This window comes from Gymnodraco acuticeps, unplaced genomic scaffold (genome assembly GCF_902827175.1).
Source record: "Gymnodraco acuticeps unplaced genomic scaffold, fGymAcu1.1, whole genome shotgun sequence".
NCBI lineage: Eukaryota > Metazoa > Chordata > Actinopteri > Perciformes > Bathydraconidae > Gymnodraco > Gymnodraco acuticeps.
Window position 1 is genome coordinate 768979 of NW_022990224.1, and position 10686 is coordinate 779664.

Here is a 10686-nt window from a genome sequence, read left to right on the forward strand (position 1 = left end):
GTAACTGCTTTCATCGCGTCGCGATGTTTACCAGGCGAACAGCTGAGAGGTCCGTGCAGAAGCAGAGCAGTGTGTAAAATATATATCACTCAGTATAACAGGCCTACATTACTTTCTGTATTTTGTATGCTGTAGTTAGTAGATATCTACAAACAAAGAGTCGATATTTTTCTAAGACCATTTAGTGCTTCACATAATAAAATACACAACGGCTGTAGCCTGATTATGTTTTAGGAGCAGTAGGTGTGTGTGGTACAGTGTGTAGGTGGTGGTACAGTGTGTAGGTGTGTGTTGTACAGTGCGTAGATGCGGCGGACAGACGGGTATCAGTTGGTTTGGTGTCCTATGCTTACTTTGAATACTTGTAACAACTTTTGGCATGTAATTTCAATTCCCCATTTCAGCGACCAGAGAGAGGGGGGGGGGGGGGGTATATCCCAGGTCTCTGATTGTGTCACGTTATTATGAGAGTGCTCTCATACTTGTTTGATTCTGAAATTGTATATATTTATATACATATGTGTGTGTGATATGCCCTGTTATTGTCTCATTATACCCCACTGTGAATGAATTACAAGTAAATATATAAGTCATCATGATACACATCTGTCCATCAGACAGAGGGCTGCTGTGCCTCCTGTCATCATTAATGGACGTCTCTTTAAAATGACCGCACAGAGGACCCGATCTGCAGCTCTGCCCGATCTGCAGTGCGCATGTGCGAGATGGTCCGCCATATTGGACACCTCCCAACGGCAACCCAAGTAGGACAACATTGACACAGTGGCTTTTGGCAAAGCTCAAAAGGAAAACTCGAGAGAGATGAGTTATTGTTATTACAACGTGACTTCACTATTATTTAACAACTCTTTTTATTGGGTTCTTTATTTGGGGTTAAGTACATTGTCAGAATAGTGAGGAATGCATTTAACTTCTGTTAGACAGCTATCATATACTGAATACATATTTACTGTGAATGTGTGCAAAAATGTATGGCATATAGGTCTAAGAAGTTAAAATTCATTCCTCACTTATTCTGACAATGTACTTAACCCCAAATAAAAGAACCCAATAAAAAGAGTTGTTAAATAATAGTGAAAGTCACGTTTGTAATAACAATAACTCATCTCTCTCGAGTTTTCCTTTTGAGCTTTGGCCAAAGCCACTGTGTTAATATTGTCCTACTTGGGTTGCCGTCGGAGTTGTCCAATATGGCGGACCATCTCGCACATTGCGCACTGCAGATCGGCAAGAGCTGCAGATCGGGTAGTGACAAGGAGTTCTCATTTCTCTAACCGCCTGCTGCTTCCACTTCTCTCTCCTCGGTACCCCTCCTCAGTCCTCCTGCTCGCATCTCCTGTGGGCGGCACCAAGTCTCGAGGAGGGGAGTCGAGGAAGGGATATTTAAGTATTGAGAAACCCTCTATTGTTTTCAATGCAGAAAGAAAAAGCTATCAGTAAACTACAGTTTATGGTAAACTATTCACATTACGGTGAAAGTCTGATAACAGCAGCTTAATTCATTGATTCTCTGTCCAGTTAATTCGTGCACCGCTTATATTAGGAACAGTTTCTAACTTACAGAAAGTTGCACTGTTGTCATAGTGCTGCAGCTCGTCCGAGAAGTACTGAAGATGGGAACAGCATTGATTACGATGAGGAGATGACCAAATACAAACTGCTCTGGGTTGAGTAAGTAATCGACATGACAGGAGTAAGACACAATGTCTCTATGCTTATATATAAAGTGGTTTGTTTGTTAAAGTTACTGTAGCTTGCCTCGGCTAACGTTAGCTAGCTACTGGTTAATCAACGTGTGTGAATGTAACGTTATCTTTCTGAGTCCAAAGGGTGTCACTGGTTAGTAAATGTGTGTTAACCCTTTGGAGTCGACCGTCACGCCGGCGTGATCAGATCACATGACCTGTTCAAGCCGGTGTCGCATAAAAACAACAGTCCGGACAACATTGCCGTGTGTTTCTGTCGAAAGTACTGGCTTGAAACTATATCCCAGTCTTTGTTTCATGCAAAAGACCCAGTAAACACGGAGATACGATGATATAAAGTTAATACATTTCAAAAGTATGAAAAATGGAAGCACATATTTGAATATCTTCGCCGTATTTGATCATTTTACGAAACGGAAAATACTGGAAACTGTAGATCCTGCTCAACAGGATGTATATGTGTATTTCTGTCGAAAGTACTGGCTTGAAACGATATGCCAGTCTTTGTTTCATGCAAAAAGACCCAATAAACACGGAGATACGATGATATAAAGTTAATACTACTATTTTAAAAGTATGAATAATGGAAGCACATATTTAATATCTTCGCCGTATTTTATCATTTTACGAAACGGAAAATACTGGAAACTGTAGATTCTGCTCAACAGGATGTATTTACCAGGGAGGGGGTGAGGTAATCAGGTAAACGGAGTGATACGAAAAGAGACGAAGAGGGACGGCGGGAACCGAAGAGAGACGGCGGGAAATGGAGAGAGACGAAGATATACGAAGACAGGCGGCGGGAGACAAAGAGAGACGGCGGGAGACTGCGATTGAAGTAAAGTGACAGACACACATTGAGAATTTAGATATAGTTAGATAGATTTAGAGTTTTGAAGATTCAACTATAATGAAGAGAACTCTGAACGTGAGTCAAGCTATAAGCTTGTTTTTTGACATGGAGGAGGAGGAGGAGCCTGTGATGTTGCCCTCTGTGTCGTAGTTGACTGAAACTGCTTTGAAGCGTGGCACAGATAAAGACAGAAAAAACAGATTTCTGTACATCATGTGTATATATATATATTTGTATTATATTTATAATAACACTTTTGCCATATCAGAATGAAATCACATGTACATTATTTAAGCTTTTAAATGTTTTGTGCCTACTGTGTCACTGTTGACAGAACTTGAGAAATGAGGGAAAAAAGCCTATACACCTGTTATTTGTTCATAAAATGTGTATATAGGTTCATGCTACCTCAATCAAACTTTCACATTATCATAGTGACATCCCATGTATATATGTCCAGCTTTCAAATGGTTTCGTTGTGTATGTTTGTGTTACCTATCAAAATCTGTTTTTACTTTTTTTGTGATTTTGGGTCCAAAATGTTCATATAGTATCTCAAAATGACAGAAATAACTATCAGGTTATATAGGTGAGGTTGTCCTTTAAAAAAAAGATACCAAACATTGACATGCCAAACATTTCTTAATGGGGTTTAGTAAGACAAATCAAAAGTATGCGAAAAAGGCCAAATTAGCCCTGGACTCCAAAGGGTTTTAAACAGAGTGCAGGAAATGGTTACTAGTTACTTCAGATAAGTCATTCGTTTGTGCCTTCAAGTAATGGTAGGAACTAGAGTTGCGGTTTGTTGTAGCTAGCCGGGGTGGTTATTGAGGAGCACCCTCATCTTATCAGTATTTATTATTAAAAAAAAAAAAGTTCTAAAATATCTTTCTCATCTTTCCTCTGTCTCCTATTGCTATGTTAATGTAGTGCAAGTTTATGGACAATTAGCATTTTATTATTCAAACTAGCTTGATCTGTTGAGCCACATGTTTAAGGAGGTATTGGGCTCTTTGTGTCTGCAATATGGTAATTTTTGCACATTTATTATACACACATTTATATGCATTTCCGGCCCCAATTCATCTTGTTTTGTTTTTTTAAATACTGTACTACATTTTGTATTTGTATTAGTCAGGGTAGTATCCAATTGTTTTGAGCTTAATTTCAACCCATTTTTTTCTTCTTGGTATTTTAGGATGCCTGTGCACAATAGGTGTTAAAGAGAAATGTTTTAACCACTACTGACAAAAAGACATGTACAAATGATGTTGAGTTACAGATCAAAACAACACGAAAATAGAAATCTTAATATCATACTACATGGAATATAATTTAGATTTGTTTTCTCTCCAGCCCTGCATGTAAGATCGAGGTACCTGAGCGTCTGATAGTGAGTTATGAAGCTTTGAAAAACTCGGGTCTTGCTGATCGATGCGTCTCTGTACCTGTCCGCGAGGCAACGGATGAAGACATCCTGCTGGTTCACAGGTCAGTCATTGCCTCTTTCCTCTGTGTGAGGCTGACATAATATCCCAAAGCCACTCAGCTATGTGCTTTACTACTTTAAAAGTGAGGGAGTACTTGGAGGCGGTGAAGAAGACCCCCTTTATGACTCTGGAGGACCTGCAGGAGTTGACCCTGCAGTATGGGGACGTCTACTTCCATCCAGTAAGTCGGAAACATACTTTTTCTTACTGAGTGGTAGCTATTATTATTATTTTTGTATATCTAATTAATACTCCTTTTTTTCTGTCCTAGAACATCTATCACTGTGCCAAGCTGGCTGCAGGCGCCTCTTTGCAGCTGGTGGACAGTGTGATGACGGGGAAGGTGAGGAACGGCATGGCTCTGGTCAGGTGAGAGAACAAGCTGATATTAACGCTGATGCTACAATTCATGTGTATGAGTCTATCTCTTGTACGGTTGATGGTTTTGTTCAGATTGAATGCTGAAAGGTTTAGTCCATGTATTGATAGGAATGTCATTATTTGATCATATCTCTGAGGATTTAGACAATGTTTTTACTAATGTTTCATGTCAAACTAAACACTTTCTGCACAGTCTCACTAAGTAAATCGATTATAATATGAACAGCTGGGATGAAACGTGAACAACAATCAGTTAAAGTATTCATTACAATATTTTCTTAATTAAAAAATGGTAAATGAGAATATTGTGGAATAATCAGCTAATTAGTAAATCAGGGCTATCTGATCTATTTGAGGATGTTGACATTAATACACTTTTAAAGATGGTAATGGGATTCTAAGATTGAATGTCATTAAGGCAGCCTTTACCAAATACCAGCTATTCTTTTTTTAGCTTCTCAGATTCATAAATTGACTTCCTTTTCTACTTTTAATATCATAATAAACTAATACTAAGCGTTTGTATGTCATCAGGCTTTCGTTTTCTGTATTGGCTAAATGATGATCAATTCCTGCAAATACACCCTGACACGTAAACCCCCTTCCTTTCATTTCACAGACCACCCGGACACCACAGTATGCGCAGTGCTGCCAGTGGATTCTGTGTGTTCAATAATGTGGCCATAGCAGCTCACTATGCCAAGCAGAAATATGGGGTTAAAAGGTATCACTTGGTTAATCCATTCAAGATCTTCTTTATAAATTGGGCCAAAATATACGTATTTACTTTTTAAAATATATTTCCAGGGTGTTGATAGTTGACTGGGATGTGCATCACGGCCAAGGGGTGCAGTACTCTTTTGAAGATGATCCAAGGTGAGTCATTCCTCTTGAGTGAAGGACCTGAATTGCTATCTGGATGTTTTCCTCTATCATTATAAATGATGCATACTACATTGTTACTCGCAGCGTGCTCTACTTCTCATGGCACCGCTACGAGCATCAGAAATTCTGGCCTCAACTCAGAGAATCCGACTACGACAATGTTGGCAAAGAGAAAGGAGAGGGATTCAATATAAATGTGCCGTGGAACAAAGTAAGTAACCACAGAAATACTTAAAAGTCACAGTTTTTAATTTGCTAGGCCGCATTAATTGTTTTATCTTTTGTATTTACTGAGAGAATAAGTTGAAGGAGAAGTGAAACAATAATAGCAATTAATTTCTGTATACAATTCAAGAAAAGTATGGCAACTAAGTTAATTATCCATCATCTAAATTGGTTAATCAAATAATTATTGAATGTATTTTTTTTAAATTAGAATGAACTCTTATCATACGTTAATAGTCCGCAACATGGTCTTTTAAATTGCTTTTTTTGTCTGACCCCCCGGTAAAAAACAATGGTAATACAATCAAACAAACAAGCGGCGTTACTGATTTTTTAAAAGCTGAAATCTGAAAATATTGCTGTTTTATTTGAGCTTGATTTAAAAATATTTAATCCAGTTATTGAATAGCGAATTCATTTGTGGCGGGTAATCTCATAAAAACCCTTTTATTACTGATTTCAAATGAGCTTTTACGTTTGAATGTTTTTATAATGGTTTCCCATTGTGATGTTTCAGGTGGGAATGAAGAACAGTGACTATCTCTCAGTCTTCTGTCACATGCTCCTGCCAGTCGCATACGAGGTAAGCCAATTTGAAAGAAATCCCATTTAGCTAACAGATACTGATGTGTGATATTAAATGAATGTTAATATATTAATCATTCTGCATTCTTTATGACAGTTTAATCCCGACTTGGTCCTGGTGTGTGCAGGCTTTGACTCGGCCATCGGCGACCCAGAGGTACAGAAAATGAAATAATGAAGCAGATATGTGTGTGCACTCATGTCCTGTTCTTCCATCTAATGAAATGTGACTGCTCAGTGTTTCCCACAACATTTGATTCTATTTGTGGGGGCACCGCACCGCCCCCCCCCCTCAAATAAGAAAATACATGCAAGTTCATGGCTGCTGTAGCAGACAACGTTCTTGTTGCTCTGTGTTGCGTTGTTAATGCGTGAGACACACCGGAGTTGAGGATCTGTGGGCTTTATTCTCCCAAAAATATAATTTACAATTTAGCAGACGCCTTATTCCAAAGCGACTTACAATGACCAATTACAGGGACAGTCTCCCTGGAGTAACTGCGGGCTAAGTGCCTTACTCAAGGGCACACTAGTAGTGGTGTTCCAGGCGGGATTTGAACTAGCAACCTTCCGATCATCAGCCCACCTCACTATCCATTAGACCACCAAAAAAACAAAAAGGTTAAACAAGAAAACAATAATATATTTTTTAAATTATTTTTATGAGATTCCCCGCCACAAATGAATCAATGTATGGGAAACACTGCTGCTGTAAAACCCTGTGCCCTGTCTGACTAAACATATTTAGATTTCTTCTTTATTTTCAGGGTGAAATGTGTGCCAGCCCGGACATCTTTGCCCACCTCACTCATCTCCTGATGAACCTGGCCGGAGGGAAACTGTGTGCTGTGCTGGAGGTCAGGCCACACACACTGAATATCAACACATGCATACAAAACGTTTTCACTTACTCACTAACACCTGCTTTCCTGGAGACGACATTAGTTGTTTTGTTGTTTGTCCCATTAACCAAGTCTCTAATCTATTAATACATGTATTGCTTGTGCATATTTATGTTACTCTTCATAGCCAAGGGGAAGTCCTGCATATTGCTACCATCCTGTTGGAGGGGAAATGCTGTTGTGAAATGTTTATTATGTGCTTTGTTCCAGGGAGGATACAACTTGACTTCCCTCCCCCAGTCTGTGTGTCAAACTGTTCAAACTTTGCTCGGAGATCCTGCGCCTCGACCTGCAAACCTTGATGGTCCCTGTGAAAGGTGGGCCTGGTCGTCAGTTAGATGTTCCATGTGTGAGTGTGTTTTCTAACTGTATTGAATACATGTTTTTATTTTCTCAGTGCACTTGAGTCCCTCCACTGTAGCCGATCGGCTCACAGGAAGTACTGGTCCTGCCTCAAACACGCAGGTATAACATCCACATTATTCTTTTAGAGCTATTCCTTAAAAGGGGAACCTACTTTACCCACAATTCAACATGGCTTCTGACAGTTTGGTCTAAGATTCAGGTGCATATTGTTAGAAGGCTCAATCAGACATAACTTGGACTTTTCACCGCTTTTCTTTCGTCTTTCTCCAGCTGAGCCTCCCACCTCTGATGTCAGCACAAAGCGTCCTAAATTAGCAGAAGAAGAAGGAAAAGTGGAGAATGGAGAAGAGAAGAAAAGTGCAGAAGAAGAGGTGTGGCCCGAGCCCCCGAGACGTGTCCCTGCTCCTGTCCGCACAGCTTCAGTCCTCCCTGATGGCGTGTCCTGCCCAGAGGGGTGTGAACTCTTCAGCTCATCAGATGACCCGGTCACAGCCAGCAAACTCAGGTAACATTATATCATAATCAACTTCATTTCTTAGATATGGCACAAAATGAGTTTATGAGAGAAAGAGATGAATTCAAAACAATATCTATAATCATCATTTCATCTTGATTTGTACACAAACGTGTACTTTCTTCCACAATAAGGGAGAATTTCCCTAACGATGACAGCGATGCTCTCCCAGCCCTCTCCTGTCTTATTGCCCTCGTGAAGAAAATGGAGAGGAATGAGGTACAGTCTGGATACTATTTGTCTCTTTGAGTGCCAGGATGTGATCTGCTCCAAGCTGATGCCATTATGTTTAATTACCTCCTTGCAGATCTGCAATGGCTTGGCTTTGGTCCACAACGTCACCATGGCGATGACGTGTGTTGTCCAGCATGCTGCAACTGCTCTCAGCAACCGGTAAAGCAATGTGGATCTAATCCATTATGTACAGTGAATGTTTATTTAAAAACAACTTGAATAGCTTCATATTTAATGAACTTGTTCCCACGTTCTCTTCATGCAGGGTGTTGGTTGTATGTGTTGGAGACGTGGTGGTCCCAACTCATCACAGAGAGGATGGGTAAATATAATTTCTGTGTCCCTGAATATAACTTTCTGATACAACTTGTCCCTCTTGAGCAAATAAAAAAAGCATTTGTCCCAAAGATGATGACAGAAATCTTTCTATCTTTAGGAAAACACTCCTGGTGCACTTCAGCAACAAGGAAGAGGAACAGAAAAGCAAATATCATATTCCTGTGTGTCTGAAGAAGGTACTGTACTTCATCTGTAGCAATGGATACGATAATCTGGATAATTCTGTTATATTGTCAACATGACGCTATTGTGGCCAACATGTGTCTAAGTAATATAACTAAATGTTTAACCCTATATACTTTTAATGTAAACATATACTGTTTTAGGTTTTGGCCATAAAACACATTTCACCATTGCTTCAACATTCTGACCCCGAGGTTGAGATTTCACAATGTACTTTGGAGTATTTAAGTAATTATCCTATATATTGAAGTATTGCGTGTGTGTGTTTGTTATATGTTATATGTTTGTTATATGACGCATGTGAACACGTCCTGTGTGTGTTTGTCTGTCCCCCCCACAGGGCTGCAGGGATGTGTCCGGCTTCATGCAGGCTGTGCTGGGCCTCCTCCTGCCTCTGGGGTACGAGTATGACCCCAGTCTGGTCCTGCTGGTCCGGGCTCCAGACGACGGGCTGTGTGACGGAGCCTGGCAACAACTAACAGGCCTGCTGCAGGGCCTCGCACAGGGACACACACTGGTGCTGATGCAGGTAAGGAAGGCTGGAGCAGGTTTGATAAAAGTACAGACTGGGACAGAGTTTCATTCAGTCCCCAGGGTCAGAACCAAACATGGAGAAGAAGCTTTCAGTTTGTATTCACTGCAGAACACGGAGAAAAGTTGACTTCCACCATAACTCTTTTTCTCTTAAATTGAAGCTCAAAACTTATATTGTTGCCACTGCTTTTTCCAAGGTCATTAGATCGTATACCCCTGCACCTCTTAAATCTACCTAATTGCTTTTGTGTCTGAAATCTCCTAAGCTTTAATAAACTTCCTAACAATGAATGCCAAATGAATCCTTGATAGTGTGGAAATACAACTGTTAATTTGCGGGAAATTTAAATAGCAGTATGTAATTATTTTTTATAATTTCAGGAAGGTGAGAGTGTATGTGTCGGCCCCACCGCCTCCTCTCTCCTGGGGGAAGCGGCCCCCTCCCTGGGGAAGCTTCCTGCTCCTCTACCGGAGGACGTGGAGGCGTTGGAGAGATTAAGAACCAGACTGCAGGTGCACTGGAAGCTGCTGCAGACTACAGGTGAATCACAGCAGCATCATAAATACACATGACACATAATGTGACACCAACAGAGTTCAAAATGACTTGTACTTTATTAATATCAACTTTGTCTCCTAAAACAGCACCAGAAACTGGAAGAGGAGATGAGCACTGAAGCCGATCCTGCTCCTTACATTTTTGTAAAGAAATCAGTTGAAGCAAGTCAATCAAAGGTGTTGATCAAATGTTGTATTTTTGCAAGGTTTTATTGTCCAAACAGAACTTCAATCATTCCCATTGTGCCTCTTAAATAAACAGATGTACATGAACCTCGTGATAGATTGTCAACTTAATTTGTAGTGCTTACGATTAACAACTCAAACTAAATTAAAAAATGTTATTTATCTTGTTAGTTGTTATTAACATCACTCACATCTTTGAATACTATATAATACAATACCGGTTTGTGTTGTGATACAATTGTGATTATTTTGTATCTCTCTGCATTTCAAAAACAGATTTCTTATTTCTTTATATTTTTCTCAAATCTCTCTGTCAAAACATTTTCTCATTTATTTGTTGCCTGATTATGATACAGTCAATTACTGTTTACTCATTTCGTAAAAGTGACAAATTAAGGATGTTACAATTCTGAGAAACTACATTTATTTCACAGTTTCTTCAGTTTACCATTCTGCATGGTGAGTTTTATTATAAAGTACATTTCTGGTAATTGTTATCGATTTTCAATCACGTACAATTTGAATGCAGGACTATTACTTGAGTATCTTCGTCGTGTAGAAATGCAAATTGATTCTAAAGAACTAAATACTTCTTTCACTACTTTTAAGGGAATTCAATGCTCACAGGTCCATTTACGAGTTAGAGGATTTTCATTTTAGTCTTCAGCTTTTGAAAAGCTCCGATTGAGGTGAGTTTATTTAGTCTTAATCATTCTCTATTTAT

The 10686-nt window shown here is 39.5% G+C and overlaps 1 protein-coding gene across 2 annotated transcripts; it reads left to right on the forward strand.

Moving 5' to 3' along the window:
* Positions 1–1269: 1269 nt before the first annotated feature.
* On the forward strand, positions 1270–10052 carry hdac10 (histone deacetylase 10). Of its 2 annotated transcripts, none has more exons than XM_034218659.1 (20): positions 1270–1692; positions 3937–4071; positions 4154–4251; positions 4342–4439; positions 5071–5175; positions 5259–5327; positions 5421–5547; positions 6079–6144; positions 6244–6303; positions 6914–7003; positions 7259–7365; positions 7446–7513; positions 7685–7919; positions 8063–8147; positions 8236–8321; positions 8428–8484; positions 8599–8677; positions 9025–9213; positions 9600–9759; positions 9864–10052. In XM_034218659.1, the coding sequence occupies exons 2-20, from the start codon at positions 4047–4049 to the stop codon at positions 9893–9895; spliced, it is 1836 nt and encodes a 611-aa protein (XP_034074550.1). In that variant the 5' UTR covers positions 1270–1692; positions 3937–4046; the 3' UTR covers positions 9896–10052. The 2 variants fall into 2 exon arrangements, with proteins under 2 accessions (XP_034074550.1, XP_034074551.1); XM_034218660.1 differs by lacking the exon at positions 1270–1692 and adding an exon at positions 2492–2565.
* Positions 10053–10686: the final 634 nt, after the last annotated feature.